Genomic DNA, 17224 nt, shown 5'->3' on the forward strand with positions numbered 1-17224 from the left:
ATAATAATAATAATAATAATAATAATAATAATAATAATAATAATAATAATGGATGGCCCACAAGCTGAATTTTTCCACCCCGGTGCTAGCAGATGGATACCACTGGATACATCTGACATTTTTTTATATCTTTTGATATCTTTGATATATAAAAGATATAGATATCTTTTATATCTATACACTCTTGCATCTTAGACACAGTCTTAAAAGAAACAAAATGAAAGGCTGGGATTACAAATGACTAGACTCACCTCTAAGGTCTGCATCAGCGTTGGTTTAATTGCATCCTTCATCAGGACTGCCAGAGCACCAGTTACTCCCTAAAAAAGAGAGACTTTATTTAAATTTAGTTTTCAGATTAATCTTAGCTGAAAGTGAGTAGCTCATGTAATCAAATTGTTTATCTATAAACCAATATGCAAGTATTAAAAACTTTTCTTTTCACAGGTTGATGGTAAAATATGATAAATATGGCCTCCATTTCCATAAACTCTAAACAAAGAAGCCTCTGAAAATTCACCACAGTACCAGTTGAAAAGCAATTACATGGAAAATAGAAAAGCTTTGCAGGCAGAAAGATCAACAAACTATATCTTTTTAGAGTCTACCATAACTCATGGTTGCCACCAATACTTTTCCATCTCCAAGACGTCTGCATGTTTCAGAGAAGTTGGTGGAAGAGCAAATTCTTCCAAGTCAAAAACAGTGCTGGAGGACTTAGTACGTGACTGAGTCTCTTCAGCAGCAGTAGCCCAGGTGATTTAGGCTGTTTTCCCCTCCCTCACAAGTGTTTCAAGTTTAGGACTAACCCAACCCCAAAGATTTCAAGCCAAAGGCTTAGGAAAACATACATATACTTTTCAAGGCAATGCTCACACTCACTTTCTTTGAAGGCTAGAGTCTTACAACCAAATTCTGAGATCTGGGGAGCCTATTCCCAAGTGAAAAGCAAGTGACACTAGAACAGCGGTAGGCTGAATATTTTCCTCTTTTGAATGCAAGGTTCTCATAGTACCTTTTAAGTCAGTCCTCTTAGAAATAGGCACTGGGAGACAGACCAGTCAAGGTAAGTAACAGGCCTCAAAGTGTGGAACCATCAGGAACTATTTGCATTGCAAACACCTTCCCTTCTGCAATATGCCCCGGATCCTGTCTACACTGGCCAGGAGCAGCCTGGAGTTTCGTGATCCCAGAGCTGCCCAACCTCCCTGCTAATCCCAGGCCCTTCTTTCTAATGGGAGGCTGCCCGCTTGTGTGTCCCACTGTGCCAAATGCCATTGTGAGTCACTCGCACCTGAGGTCAGTAGGAAATGCTCAGCCTCAATCACATCAGTGAGCACCTAATGCTGACTTCAAAGAGAGAGATGTGCAGCAGCGGCACTGGGTGGCACAGCAGGACATGTTTTAAACAGCTGCCCTGCATTGAAACAGAGAGTTCTAGGTCTTGCTGGAGAATCTAGAGCCGTGGTTCCCAAACTTTGGTCCTCCAGTGCGTTGGACTTCAGCCCCCAGAAGCCCTAGCCAGGTTGGCCAACTTGCAGGAATTCTGGGAGCTGAAGTCCAAAACACCTGGAGATCCAAAGTTTGGGAATTACTGATCTAGAGCAAAGAGGGAGTTATTTTAATATGCGTTAAGAGGGGTATTGCCTGGATTTGGTGCTGAACAGGTCAGGAGTTGTCCAGTCTATTTGCACTATGCAGTGTGCAGACTCCCCACTGAGAAGATGCGGGAGGTTGGTTTATTCAGCCCATGAAGACAGGGGCCTAGTTCAGGCACACTGCTGTCTTGTTTGGGAAGAAATTACATAGTATACAGTACATGCTTTTGCTATAGAAAAAGTCTGGGCTAGCTGACTTTTCATTCCTCTATAGAAGAGGTTATTTGCTCACCAGGACAGAAAAGCCCATCTTTTATAAAACATGCTACTGAGTAGCTATATTTCTGGGTGACACTAAATTAATTGTTTTGGTACCATCCAAAGCAGTCTGTGGAAAGCTTCACCTCTCTTCAAAGTGAATGAGCAGGTAACAAAATGAAAACTGAGGCGGGTTACAGACTGCCCGTTTGGGACGGCTTGCAGTCGCCCCTTTCCCCGCTGTATCGGGGCCTTAGCTGCCAGAACAGCAGCCTCCAAGGCCCTGATCCGCCGTTTTCCAGGCCATGGGGAAGTGGCAAAAGGTCAGTTCCCTACGGCCTGGAAAGGGATGTCCTTGGGGCTTCATGCCCCAAGGACACCCGACGACGGCGGGGAGGAGGAGAAAGGGGCCACTCGGCCCCTTTCTCCCTTGCGTTGCTGGCACAGCCATCTGAAGGCTGTGCCAGCAACGCAAACAGCAAAAGGAGCCCCGTTTCAGAGCTCCTTTTTGGACTGCAGAAAGGGCGCTCTATGTGCCCTTGCGCGGCGCGACATCACATCCGCGCCGCCTCATTTGGAGGCGGCGCGTTCATGACGTCTTCATGGCAGCCCCCGTGTGGAACGGGCACCACCATTTTGTACGTGCTGAGCACGTACTAGGGTGGGGGCGTCCAGAAGGGACGCCCCTTTCTAACCCTAGTACGTGCTGAGTACGTACTTTTAGGCGCGTCTGTAACGTGCCTGAGATTCATCTGACATTATCTGGCCTCAGAGGGAGACAAAGGCCAGCCAACCTCATCAGGTTTGACCTAAAGTAAGTAGGCCCTCTCTCTAGTCCATCTGCCATGGTCCAGGCCACGGAGGGGGAGAAGAACTGCTGGAATTATTCCCCTTCCTGCTGCCATTCCCTTCTTCTTTTGTGCCATGTCTTTTTTAGATTGTAAACCTGAGCGCAGGAAAATGTATAATTAACTATCTGTAGTAAGCCACTCTGAGAGCCTTTCTGACTGAAGAGTGAATATAAACACAGTAAATAAGTAAGTATGTAAGTAAGTATGTAAGTAATATGCCTCTCAGTATCAAATTGTGAGGAAATCAACAGGAGAGGGAAAATGCCTTACTCTACTCTTTCTCGTGCTTACTGAGGCTGACCAGTTTGGAAATAGATGTTGATCAGATGAATCCTTAATCTAACTCAGCAAGTCTTAACTTAAGCTGGGAGGCTGAGATACCACCAATTTTAGATTTTATGGCAAAAACACCTTTGAGCTTTTGTTGCCTAAGAAAACTGTATGAAATTCATGGGGTTCCCACAAATCAACAGGTGACTGGCATCTGCAAAAAACTCATGCAGCTGTAACCAGAAAGCCAGTTTGTCTATAAAGGTTTGAAAAACAATAGTCAGCCCCATTTCCACCTTCCTATGGTCTGTCCTAACCCATGCCCCTGCTCTTTAGTAGGAATTTCTCTGTCCTTCAGCAGGCATTTCTCTGACAATACATTCTTTTCCTGAAGAGGCAAAGCCAAAAGCTGGGGGTTTTTTGCAATTAAAAGTTGAATTCAGTTTTTTATGGCAATATTTGACATCAAAATATAGTAGAATGAATCTGCTTGGATGTTTTGCTTGAACAGGTCTGAAATAAGGCATCTTAGGATACTGATTATCACTGTAACTGTATAAAGAATTGGGATGTGCTTTTGGATAATTCTTTGTTTTTTAACATAAAGTCAGCACAAAAACAGGTAAAGCCTGGGCTTCAAGACACTATCTTCTATTGCATATTATCTGTAAAATGAGTAAAGAAGTAATTGGACTTCAACATTTTAAAAAAAACAAAAAACAGTCCTTCCACAGTAAATTAAGATGCTTCTTTGCTATACAAATAACTACATATTTATTTAAAATTCCTCATAGCTGCTGAAATACTAATCTTGAGCATGCCACTTTAATTTACCATGAAGATATGGCATCTGTGCAATAACCGTTTTATCATAATGCATCAGCCAAATTGCAATCCAGTCTTCAGAAATCTACTCAATGAACACCATATTTTGGCAACAAATTCTGTAGTCTATTACAGAGCCTGAGTCTGTTATAGAGGCTGGGTTTTTTAAAACTCATTACACTTGTGTAACAAGCCTCTGAGTTTATGAAATATTCAATTTACCTTTTCTTCTCTGCCTCCTCCCCTCCTCAACCCTTTGAGCATCTGTTTCTCATCAGCCTGTGTGTATTTTAGATTTGATTACACTACTGTGAAAATGTGGTATAGCACCCTGAAATTAAGAGCAATTGCATATTTGCAGGGCATATTAAACATTATTCACATCCGAAACAAGTGAAAGAGAGAAGGAATTAGTGGCTTAGGGTAAACATTAAGTACATTGTCAAAATATCAGTCTAATATAAAAAACCTGGTAACTCTAAAAACGTGGGTATTTTCAAAGAGATTCTTGAGTTTTGATGGAAGTATGATACTGTTCTTAGAAGTTATTTGTGAATTGCACTCCTGAAAGCAAAATCCTACACTGCCATGTCTTACTTTGCAAAATAAATTCTTTTATTTTAATTTTATTCTGTGTACAAAAAAGAACTTTTCTGTTGTTCACATACAACAAAATTACAAACAATATAATTAAAATAGGTTGATATTGTAATAAAATATTAAATAAAACTCATACAGCAATTAGAGCTGCTGAAACACAAAGGTTTTCACCAGAGGTGCCACTAGAGGGGGTATGGGGCACAGCAGATGACACCCTAAATGGGTGATACCACTGGTCTCTAAACATTTGCCTTTTGGCAGACACAGGCTGTGGCATTCACCTGAATCCCTTTAAAATGCTGGAGCTCAGCAGAAAGGATGGTGTGAGTGGGAGGAGAAAGGAGAGGTCTCAGGTTTGCTTGTTTTTTAAAAAATAATTTACTTTTAATTCTATTTAATTTTAAAATTTTTAATATTTTTCTTTAAAAAATCTTTCACTTTAGCCATGTAAGTCTATATATGTATAAATAATTTAGGCTGTGCATAGCACATTATAATTTAAAAGTATAATTTCAATTTTGACAGTTGATTATATCACAAGTATCACCATTACATTCAGTGATATATGGGAATTACAATTTATGAATAATATTAATACACAAATAATTACTAAGGATTCTGTATGGTGTAGAACAGGAGGACTTAATGGAGGAGTGAAACCATGAGTTACTGCACCAACCCTAGTGACGCTACTGATCATCACCATATAGAACTTGAATGTATACCTAAAGACAAGCATTTTCCAAATGCTTTATTTCATTTCTTTCTTTATTTGGACAATTTTAGCAGCAATTGGCAAAAAAAAATTTTTTTCTTCAATTTTAGACTACTATATTTTCTTTACTTTTCGATGGCTTTCTTCCATACACACAAAAACAAACAAAAGTAATGAGCTGCAGAGCACAGAGCACCCGCATTTTACGCGGGCGCACCATACGTGGCTTTCAGCATAGGCTGAAAGCCACGGCAGAAGAGCCCGTCACGCCCTGGAAGAACGAATGGGGCATGCGCCCAAGGCGTGTGTGCACCGCCACACCGCTGCGCGCCACAGGCACAAGCCCCATTAGTTCCTATGGGGCTTCAGCATACGCTGATTTCCCCTTATGCAGAGGGATCCAGAATGGATCCCCGCGTAAGGGGAGGGCGCACTGTATGAAGTGTTAACTAGATATTGAGGAAGATGTTTCAGAACAAGTTATATGAAAATACTTTTTAAATGTAATGTTCCAAGCTCTCATTTTGGGCATCACTAGGCTAGATAAGGATTTTAGAAACAGAAATTTCTATAACCAGCAGGTTTTTTTAAAAAAACAAAACAAGTATTTCCATTTGATTTTTCAATAATTTGAAAAAGAACTAGGAAAAAAGATTAGCTTAGTCTAAGTTTTAAAAGGCTTATTGTGCCTTAAAAAGGAAAATACTTTCAAGAAATGAAAGTGATTCATACCAAATCTTCTGCGGTCACCGGTTGCCCTTGTTTGTTGTTAGCAACTACAATTTTTCCCATTCTCTCTTTCATATCAGATAGGCTGCTGGTAAGTGCTAAGATTGCCATGATTTCACTTGCAACAGCTATATCAAACTGAGCCTGCAAAGAGAAAATTAGAGGTCTATGAGACAGAGACATTTGAAGCTCCCACCTGGTAACCTTACATACACCACCTTAAGACACTGGGATGGGGAAAGTACTGCTCTGGAGCTACATTGCCCCAAGCTGTTTGTATGGCAACTGTATTTTCAGACTCCTCTTTCTGTAGCAAAAAAGGGTGAGCTGCCTCTCTGGAGAAGGAGTCATGGAGAAAAGTGGCAATAAACAAAGCAAGATCAAGTGCCATTCTGCAAAGCGAACCAACATCAGTGGGGTGCTGAATAAAAAATTGGAGAAACTACTATGGATGAGCCCCCACAATGACTGATAAATGATATAATGCCAGTAAATCTGTAGAAAGATTGTCATCTACAGAAAGGGTGAAGATATGGTGGCACTCTAGATGTTTTGTACTACAAATTCCACATTCCCATTATTTATATCAGTTAAGGTTGATGAAACTTTTGTGCCAATCATTTAGAGAGTCAAAGATTTTCCCCACCCCTCATCTGCTGTTGTTATTGTTATTTTATTCATTTACATCCCACTTTTCGCTCAAGGCAGCTAACAAAATATTTATAAACAATAGAAATTAAGATTACACAAAAGCTCCAATAAAATATCAATATAAAAGTCATTTAAAAGACAAATAATTTATAAAGTGAAAACATTAAACATTAACAATCAATAACAACTATATACAAGCCTTAAAACAAATTATTATTATTATTACTGCACAGCATTAAAAGCTCACCCCAGTCAGTTTCCAAAACCCTGAAGGCATAAAAATGTTTTAAACTGATGACAGAAGGAGAGCAAGGACAGAGCCATCACAGTGTCCTTGTTCCCATCAAATGAGCCTGAGAAGGTAGTGGGACAGAGAGGAGGGCCTCTCCAGAAGATCTTAGAATTCTAATGGGCTCAAAAAGGGAGGTATGATTTACAAGCTCAGCTAATGTACTTAAACCTTCAATATGTCCTTGGAATATTAGGGCCTCAAACAGATGGACCAAAAGAAGTGGTTTCAGGCCACTTTGCGGTGTATGGCATCTAGATGATATTTGTTTGTTTTCCAGAATGTGTACACACATACTCTTAAGAAAATTTTTCTCCCTGAATGTATTGCATCTGCACATTCACATCCGGCTGAACTATTTGGTGATGAGGGGTCTAACTCAGAAATCTTCCGTCTGAATCTAATTCCAGAGCCTTCTGCAGTTCAATTATGAACGTTAAATTATGAATTAATTGGAGTATGTTTTAACTGCATTATGTGCCTATTTGTTGCTGTATTTTATAGATAATATTTATCATCATTATTATTATTACCACCACCACCCAATTAAATACAATGGAATTTCTAAATAAGCAGATGTAAGATTGTGCTTCATATATTTTGCCTATATAACAGCACATTGCTGATTGCTATTTAAGCAGATCACATTATTGAAACTATTACTATAAACCAGTAAACTGTATCAAAGCAAGATACAAATTTGTTTATCTCTAAAGCCTTAGTGAAACCAGGTTTTCAACATTTTACCAAAGGAATAATATTCCATTTCTAAACATAAAAGATAGTTAGACGTTTGTTTACCTGACGAGAAAATCCTTTCTCTGTATTTGCTTGTCCAATTGTTATTTTCCTAAGGAATCTATCATTTGTGTCCATCACTTGAAAGGGGAAAAGGAATAAACATTTGTATTTAAAAAGGGATTAGAAATTTCAGTTGAACTTAAAAGAAACCATATCTACATCCCATCCTTCAATATGTAAACCCTTCCTATTTAGAATGTATATATTTCATACTATCTAATAACTGTAATTCTTCTTGGTAAGACATGAGATGCTCAGCAGTGTGGTGTGATACAAATTCTGAAGTATATCATTACAGAACTGGAGACCAGGGAGAAACCCCAAAGGTCATTTAGTTCAACTCCCTGTCTATGAAGGGTATCCATAGGTACAGCATCCCTGACAGGCAGCAATTCAACCTTTGCTAAAAATGAATTCTGGTGCCACAATATCGCACCCCACTCTGCCAAAAATCTTTTCTGAAAACAAATTGACAATATTGTAAAAATATAAATCCAGAAGATACTTCAGAAAGGTCAACTCTCGCCTGGAACAGATGGGCCCAAAGGAGCAGCATGAGGCCATGCTGGTGCCAGTTGCATTGGGAGCATGGCAACCACATGTGCCCAGTCCCAATCCAGGCTACCGCCCCAGTCCTAAACTGGGCTGCTGGAAGTAGCAGATTTTATCTGCTCCTTCTTGGCCCAGTTTTTTTCATTGGCACAGTCTCAGCACAGCTTCAAGCTGTGTAAACAGCAGAGCCCCAATGCAGCTTGAAACCACGTCATTTTGACCATGTGCTTTAGGTCCCTGTGCCATTTGATAATTGACTCATGAAGCAAAACTTTATGTAATTTTTCCCCTATCACTAAACTCAATGCATTTTTACTTTTAACATGCAACTGAAAATGGCATACAAGTTAAAATAAAACCAGATGATTTAAACACTAGCTTTTTATCACTTCCCTCCAGAATTAGGGAAATATCAACAGAATAATCCTGATCATGTTTTGTTGCCAAATGCAAGATATGATGGGAATGTATCTAATCCCAAATACTTAAACAACTGTAAATTTGCTAGATTACCAACAAAAGCATGGAAGGAAAAATGTAAAGGGCTTACAGAATGTTTAAAAAAGCATGTTTTATCTAGTTGAATGATGCAACAAGATTTCCATTGCTATTTAAGATCAAGTAAGTGAACAGGAGAAATAATCTTTATTATGATATTGTACAATAACTGAGACCAATGCCATGGGTCAAAAAGAGAGATTCTTAGTTAAATGAGCTACCAGAAACCAGACTAACCACCACCCACACCTTCATTAATAAGCACAGACTTCCTTAATTCTGCCACAACTGTGTTTTTCATTTTACATCATGTTGAAATAAAGTATTTGCTTTTATCTCATAATGGAGAAGACAGTGTGTCATTTTTTTAAAAAATGTACTGCCAACAATCAATTTACAAAGTGTATAGTTATACTGAACTCCAAAGTGAAGGCAAGCTGATTTTGGTTTGCAAAGTTAGGGACATGCATAAAGAATTTAACTTTGATTTAAAATATAACAGAGGGTAAGTCCTACTACCCTCTGGCCAGCTGTGCATTCTCCAAAGTTTTTTCCTCTTCAAGGAACTTGTGATACAGAGCACACTTTTGAGAGGTGTATGTTTGAAGGTAACAAAGAGGGGACCTAAGTTAGGGTTAGAATCTTACAAGTTGGGAGGGACCACAAAGGCCAACATTCCAACATCCTGCAATGCAGGAATATGCAGTTAAAGCACTCCTGAAAGATGTATATCCAAATTCTGTTTAAAGATCTCCAAAGAAGGAGAGTTCACCATCCTTCAAGGTAGTCATTTTGTTCCAATGAAAAACATTCCTTACATTAAATAAGTAATTCCTAATGTTTACGTAGAATCAGTGGTGCCACCACTCCTAGTGTCACCCAGTGCCATTGGGCGGGGGGGCAGTGGTGGCCGAAAGGGTAGATCTTTATTCACTTCACCCCAAATGGATGGTTACTGGAAGGAACCCCACCCTGAAACATACAGCAGATGTGATCCCATTGCCCTTTCCTCATTCACTGGATATTGGGAAGATCTGGAGGGATCTTTGGAGTCTGCAAACTTTGGTTTGGATTACTAGTAACCCATTGCTGTGATAGCTATCCTTGTCCACAGGCAATAACTTAGGGGAACAAAGATGGTAGATTTTCTGTCCCTCACTTGTATTCTCCAAGTTCTTTGTTAATTGTGGAGAACATGGAATAAGTGGAAGATATTGTATTTTTACATGTTTTATTTGAGACTTATAGGACATACCACCCACACTCCTTAAACCATAAAGAAAATAAATTCCAAAGGAGGTGGCTGATATTTTTACCTTGATGTAATTATAAATTGTATTTCCATCCTCCTCACACACACACACACACACACACACACACGAACACAGCAAAATTATGACCACACTTTTTTTTTTTTTAGAAAAGCCTTATATTCTTGGCAACTCTCCACATGTTCTACTTAGCTAATAAGAACATCACTGGATCTTGTTTCTCTCCAGCGCTCAACTCAAGAACATTAAGTAACAGAAGGTATTTGAGTAAAGATTTTTCTCTCCTCACTGACTGACCATAATCCTTTTTTTAAAAAAGCACACAAAAAACTCGGCAAGAAAATGGATACAAAAGTCATGCTAGACAGCTGTAGATGATTTTTTTCAGATGTAATCTACACAAATTTCTGTATGTTACTAGCAGTGAAAGGCTAAACTGACTTTCATGAGACGACTCTTAATTCTCATATCCTGATTAGGTATGAAAACAGAACTGGCATTACCATTTGCAAAATGAAAAAGGAAGCTTCTGGGACTCTATGGAAGCATACACAGTCCTCAACTCTGTGTAGACTGTAGGAGCAGTGTTCACAGGACATGATAGTTTACCTTGGGAAACCAGATTTGTAGAACACCTGGCACTCGTGAACTGACTACAGGAATTATTATGCTGAATGAATATGCATGAAGACATTTTGTCAGAAAGTATCAAGTGCATGAATGTTTCACAGACAACCTACACAATCCAGAAATTGTTTTTGGATCAAGATTCATTTATAATACATAAGCTTTTGTCCCCTAGTTATTTTGGCCCACAACTCCCATAATTCTTTTTCATTTGCCATGTTAGGTCGAGCTGTTGTGAGTTATAGGCCAAAACCTCTGTAGGACAAATTTTCCCCACTCCTAAACTAAACTTGGACTTCAGCAGGTCCAAAATGCTGCAACCAGGCTGCTGACTGGGGCTTGATATACAGAGAATACATAATTCTTTTGTTGAAACAGCTTCTCTAGCTACTGGTCGGTTTCCAGGTAAATTCAAAAGTGCTGGATATGACCTTAAAGGCCTTATATGGCTTGGGTCCATATTATCTATAAGACTCCATCTCCCTACATGGACCTGACAAAGTCTTTGGGACAAGTGCCACAATCATCACAAGATTATTTGGAGAGGACACAGGATCCTTCTCAGTGGCTGTTCCAAGGCTTTGAGCCTCCCCAACAAGGGAAGTTCAACTGTCTCTCTCTCTCTGCTGTCTTTCCATCATCAAGCAAATACCTTTTTGTTTAGTCAGGCATTTGATTCTTAAATCATGTTGCAGATGGATGCTTATAGGGATTCACAAATTCACAAATAAACTTTTTGAAAAGAGTTCATGTTTATATTGTGCCAAGGTATAAAATATACAACAGGTTAAGGTTTCTAGATAATAATAATGACCAAGGGCCTAAATTCAGTTGTTAGTCCCAACTAGAGTAGGCCCACTGAGCAATCATGAATTGGTAAATGAACACTTAAAATTTAAGTTCCATTGATTCAATGAGTCTACAAGTGGCTATAAACCAGAATACCACATAAACAGTTATTATCAACATCTGGCTAGCCACTGCAGGACACAGAATGCGGGACTAGATAGACCTATGGTTTGATAACAGACTCCTCTTATGAGCAAATGCCTACCTCTTTGCCATGTTATTGTAGAGGGGTCTATGTCAAGGCGGACAAATCTGTTAATTTCATCTGTTGTTAATGTGTCAGGATCTGTTTTGGTTATTCCTAATCTCTGGAAAGACAAAGTAAAGAAGAGCAAGAGATAAATGAGGACTGTTGCTTTGAAAGCTGTAGAAATACAAACACAATTCAGTTATAGAAGGCATCATATGCTGTAGCCCAGTCTTCTACAATTCAACACCCACCTCCAAAAGTGTTGGACTGCAATTCCCATCATGCCAGATACCATGTCCTATGGTCAGGATTTAAACTAAACAAACCAAACCGAAGGGGTCAAACCTCAGTAACTGAACCTTGGATTATTGCTACTTTTGAATTGAGTGCAGTCACATAGTGTGAGCTAAGGAGTTGATATATTAGTTATATTTTGAATGTTGGCAGGCCACTGAGGAAGACGGTAGTCGAAACGCGTCTGGCCTTGTGTTTTTATTACTAAATCAGTTTATTTTCTGCATTTGCATAATTTTAAGGGGTTTTTTTTGTACCCATTTTGATATTTTACTTTTTTTTTTCTTCCAGGGTTCAGTTACTCTGGCTTTGACTTTTGAAATTTTTATCATCATTATGTATTTACCCTTTGCATTTGCAGACTTTTCAGTGGGGTATTTATACCCTTTTAGAAATAATATTGGTTGTTCTGCTCCAGGGTTCAGTTATTCTCCTATTTATCCTGGCTATTCACAGTTTTTGTTAGAACCTTTCGGTTTGGTTTGTTTAGTTTATATCTTGGGTTTTTTCATTTGTAGGGACTTCAGTTGGTTTGGCTATGGTCAAGATTTACATTTGGTTTGCCAATGAATTGAAGTTGATCTTTCACCACTAAAAAGATACGACTGGGAAGACAACTTGAGAGGTGTGGAACTAATGCTGTGAGAACATGCAGTGGGTGCTAGAAAGAAGTTGTTAACTGTGCTGGTCAAAAGAAAGAAGCACAGCTTGGTTGCCTTCAATTAATACAAAGGAACCAACAAAACAATCCAGCAGGATTACTAAATCTTCTTGCACCCTGAGAGTGCCTGCTGACCTCACCAGTGTCCTTTACTCTCCTCATTTCATGGAGTCACTGAACAACACCTTCTCTTTAGAATGAAAAAGAAGACTTAGGTCTAATCTGCGCTGCAGAAATAATGCAGTTTGACTCAAGTCTCTGTAAGAACAATTTTACTGTAGAGAAAAAAAATAGAAACCATCACTGCCTGTTTTAAAATATAGATTCTAAAAAGATAGTAGGTGTTGGTTAAAAACAACAACACTAGGCTCCATGAGTGCTTTGCAGCCATTCATTGCCACCCAGTGGTTATCAATGACATTAACTGGACCATAAACTAAATCTAAAAAGTAATATTTATTAACATCAACTACAGTTTACCATGATATCTGAGCATTGCCATAATGCTCAGATATCATGGTAAACTGTAGTTGATGTTAATAAATCAACAGAAATGCAGGGAGCCTTGGGCATATGCAACTTGGCTGCAAACAGTCTGGAAGCTTTTGCTTCTGCTTCACCATGGCATCATTCAAACTGACAAAATATGGTTTGAGTCAACTATTGCTTGATCGAGGGGTAGATGCTCCTAACCAATGCATGCTTGATTAATCTTTCATAAATTTCTGCTCTTAATCAGGCTGCCATATTTTGATGATGTATCTTTATTGTCAGCAACTGACAGTAATTTATAGTGGAACATTCACTGTACTTGTAAAAGATTATATATATATATATATATATATATATATATATATATATGGTCTAGATATCTCTTCATCCACTGAGGGATGAGAACCAAGGTCAATAAACTTTAGTATTATTCCAGTTATACACTTAACCGCACCTACATGAACAGTATTATTATTATTATTATTATTATTAAGCTTTATTTATAAAGCGCTGTAAATTTACACAGCGCTGTACATACAATCTTTTTAATTGGACGGTTCCCTGCCCTCGGGCTTACAATCTAAAAAGACATGACACAAAAGGAGAAGGGAAAGATGGTGGGTAGGGGGCCTCTCTAGTAGGATAATACATATAAAATACATAGCAATACAGGAAGTGATTCAATAAAACAGACAACAAAAGAACATCAAATAGCAAGTGACAATTATGCAATGCCTGGGAACGCTTCTCTGAACAGGATGGTCTTCAGCTCCGTTTTGAAGCTGGTTAAAGAACATGTGAATTCATCAACTATGTAATGCAATATTTCCAATCTATTTCTTGCATTATGATAAAATACCTGCTATACCAATAGGAGGGAAAGTGTTCTTTGAAAAGTAGCAGTACAGTAATGGTTTTTATTTCTAGGTTTCTTGATCTATGAACAATTCCAAAGAAGAAGTTATTTATTCAGAAGTAACTCCAACTGTATTCAAGAGGCCCTAGATCTTGAAAATCTTAGTTGCTGAAAATATAACATTGAAATTCTGATATACCTTTTTTTCTTCAGAAACTTTTTTCTTCAGAAACTACACAGTTCTATTTGGCTGTAGAAATCAGTATGTGATAGGATAAATAGGTTGCTTTGAACCTTATTGGGGACTGTTTGCCCTTATTAGTTTAAAAATAAGAAAACCTAATTAAAACCCAAAACCATCTTAAATTTATTAGGGTTTGATTAAAAGAAAAGAACTATTATTAAAGATTTTAAAAGCAACTTACTTTCAAGCGTGCAAGCTGTATAGCTGAAAAATTCCTCACTCCATGAACTAATGGAACCAATCTATTATATAAGGCCTGTTAGGATCAAACAACAACAAAAATCATAACAAAATTAGTAGTCCCCACAAAGATTATAAATTGTATAAATTGATTAAAAATTATAAATGCATTCCTGATTCTCCCAATAAACTGCATACATGTTCTGCATACATGTTCCAAAGCTATTCCAAATTTGACTCCATTTGCAATAGCTTCTAAGACTTTCCTACTGAAAGAAAAACTATAGATATAAACCAAACTATTGTCACACTTAGCAAAATGCTTGAAGCAAAGAAGGAGGGCTTCTATATTGCAAAGGCTTTCTATATACAAAATTCATATATCATCATATATGTTCATATAAATTAATTCATGGTCAATGATTAAATATTTGAAAGGTTTTAACTTCTGCACTTCAGAAAATAAAGCATTCACAGTAAAATTTGTAAAAAAAAAATTAGTGGTGGAAATGATGACCTTACCTTGTCAGACTGAGTGTTTTCATGCAAAATCCTAGCATCTATGGCAGCAGCCAGCAAGTTATTTGCTGCAGTAATGGCATGAATATCACCAGTTAAGTGAAGGTTGAACTACAGATGAATGAAAAATGAGAAAGACATTCATTTTGCACACCCCATTAAACAAGAATCAGTAGATGAAACCAATCCAAGCTCTTTCACTTGTGGGATTAACAGTTCAGATGAACAACTTTTAAAATGTTGTGGAAATAATATGAAATCATCATCATTGTAGCTGAAGAGACTTAATATGAGATAGATGGTTTCAGTTCAGCATGTGATAGCTTAAAGCCAGAACGACCTAAGTACAGATGCATGAAGGCAAATTGGAAAAGAATCATTTTGCAGGATGTAGCAACCTGTGATTTGATTCATACAAGTGAGTTTAGAAGACATTTAAAGTTTTACAATGTGAATACTAAGGGACAAAAATAGTGTGCACTTCAAAATAGTTGTATGAATTATCTTTTTTTATTACAAACAGAATGTTGGATACAGGCTCTTCTTAACATCGAGACTATCTATTTTGTCAATACTGCTGAGCATAACTGTTCAAAAGGATCCTAGAATGTATGATGAAATTAATGTAATTCAGGGTTGGCTTTCCCATTATGTATGTCATGTTGTATTCTGCTTCATTGTAAAAATATATTTAGCCATCTCTGAAACAATTACTTTCTGGACTAAAGACAAGCAATGGTTTGAAGAGATTACAACTTCTTTCTTTATATTTACTCTAACTCAATGTAGGGGCAATCAAGTGTTAATATTTTTTTTAAAAAATTCTAGAATACATACCTCTTCCATTGGTATGACTTGAGCATATCCACCCCCTGCTGCTCCACCTATACAAAAAGGAAGCCTTTATATTAAGAAGAGGTTATATATAAATTCATGTTATATTATGAATACAGCAGCAGCAGCAACAACATCAATCTGAAGGAAGGAGTAAATTACATAAGTAGCCAAACAGCAGTAAGACTCTCTAATAAAAATCATTCAGAAACCAAGAAGAATCAATAGTTCAGAAGGCACTAGTTTACACAGTTTAACTATGGCCGCTTTGCCTTTTTTTCAGTAACATATTACTATGTCAACCAGTATGGTAAAATTGACAGCCTTGAACTTAGACAACATGGACCCCATTTCCCATTATTTTAAAAAAGCATTTTTTCCTAGACTCACTTCTGGATCACTGGCTTCTTTTAAGATGTCCTATGGTATGAAATTATGGTATTGTCTTACAATATTAAAGAATGAGTACCTTTAACACCAAATGTAGGTCCCTGTGAAGGTTGTCTCAGGCAGGCGAAGGAATTTGTTTTAAGGTGGGCTGTTAAAGCTTGAACCAAACCAATTGTCACAGTGCTCTTCCCTTCTCCAAGAGGGGTTGGTGTAATCCTAACAATAAAGCAAGGTAAAATAAATCCCTTTGATAGATTTGTCTAACAAAGGATATGGAATCCAATGAACTTAGCCAAAAAATTAAAAATGCAATTAATTTCAACATGGGGCTTTACAAAATTGGTAATACCATTACATTCATACATACAATACTTCCAACCACAACGTTCATCCCTCATCTGTTTAAATAATTGATTTAAGCTGCAGGAAGATAATCAATAATTTTGGCAGCTGCTCTGAAGACTTGGAAGATGTACTGAACTCTGTATAGATTTTCATTCAAGAAAAAACCTCAAAACTTTCTTGAAAAGTCATTTTTCAAAATTTAAAGTATATGTAATGAATGCTCCTATTTAGTGTATCATGGGAGCCATTATTGCCTAACTGTTTCAAGTATGAATGGGGAAAATATGTTTTCTGTATAAGACCATCCTGCTTCTTCAGGTAATGTAACCATACCCTTCTTCAATTATAATTGCTCTATTTTTGAAAAAAAAGCACTTACACATCATCCAGACTTCTGTACACAGCAAACAGTGTTACCTACATGGATGCAGAATGGGGCTCCTAGGACCTTAATCCTTAACAGATCTTGGTTCAGGAAAGGGTATCATAAAGCTCTATCAAGTGGGAAAATCAAATTTCAGCCACAGTTATCTGCTCTTAACACTGCTATTGTCTTGCTAGTGGAGGCGGGGGGGGAAAGATATACAGGTGCTGGTAACAAGAACAGAACTGGCAGTTCATTCATACCCCTGCACCTCCCACAATTCTCCACCAAATAGGCAAAAATCATATTTGGAAGAGACAGTTGCAGCTAAAAGTTAAAGTATTGAAGGGATGGAGGACAGGTATCTTTGTCCTGCTTGACCAAGGTTTATGGTACCTCATCCTGCTCCTAGATCCATTAAGGAGTGTTTTTACAGTCCCATATCTAGCCTGGCTATCCTGGTAATAGCAC

At 37.8% G+C, this 17224-nt stretch overlaps 1 protein-coding gene across 4 annotated transcripts in view; it reads right to left on the reverse strand.

Moving 5' to 3' along the window:
- Positions 1–17224, reverse strand: part of MTHFD1L (methylenetetrahydrofolate dehydrogenase (NADP+ dependent) 1 like) — a 199051-nt gene that overhangs the window by 117259 nt on the left and 64568 nt on the right. For all 4 annotated transcript variants that reach the window (XM_042444996.1, XM_042444915.1, XM_042445168.1 and 1 more), the window contains 8 exons: positions 16124–16260; positions 15658–15704; positions 14824–14931; positions 14303–14377; positions 11590–11692; positions 7588–7664; positions 5850–5990; positions 252–320 (listed from right to left, as the gene is read on the reverse strand). In XM_042444996.1, the coding sequence (XP_042300930.1) occupies positions 252–320; positions 5850–5990; positions 7588–7664; positions 11590–11692; positions 14303–14377; positions 14824–14931; positions 15658–15704; positions 16124–16260 (757 nt within the window). The remainder of the gene's footprint in view (positions 1–251; positions 321–5849; positions 5991–7587; positions 7665–11589; positions 11693–14302; positions 14378–14823; positions 14932–15657; positions 15705–16123; positions 16261–17224) is intronic.

This window comes from Sceloporus undulatus, chromosome 1, assembly GCF_019175285.1.
Source record: "Sceloporus undulatus isolate JIND9_A2432 ecotype Alabama chromosome 1, SceUnd_v1.1, whole genome shotgun sequence".
NCBI classification, from domain to species: domain Eukaryota; kingdom Metazoa; phylum Chordata; class Lepidosauria; order Squamata; family Phrynosomatidae; genus Sceloporus; species Sceloporus undulatus.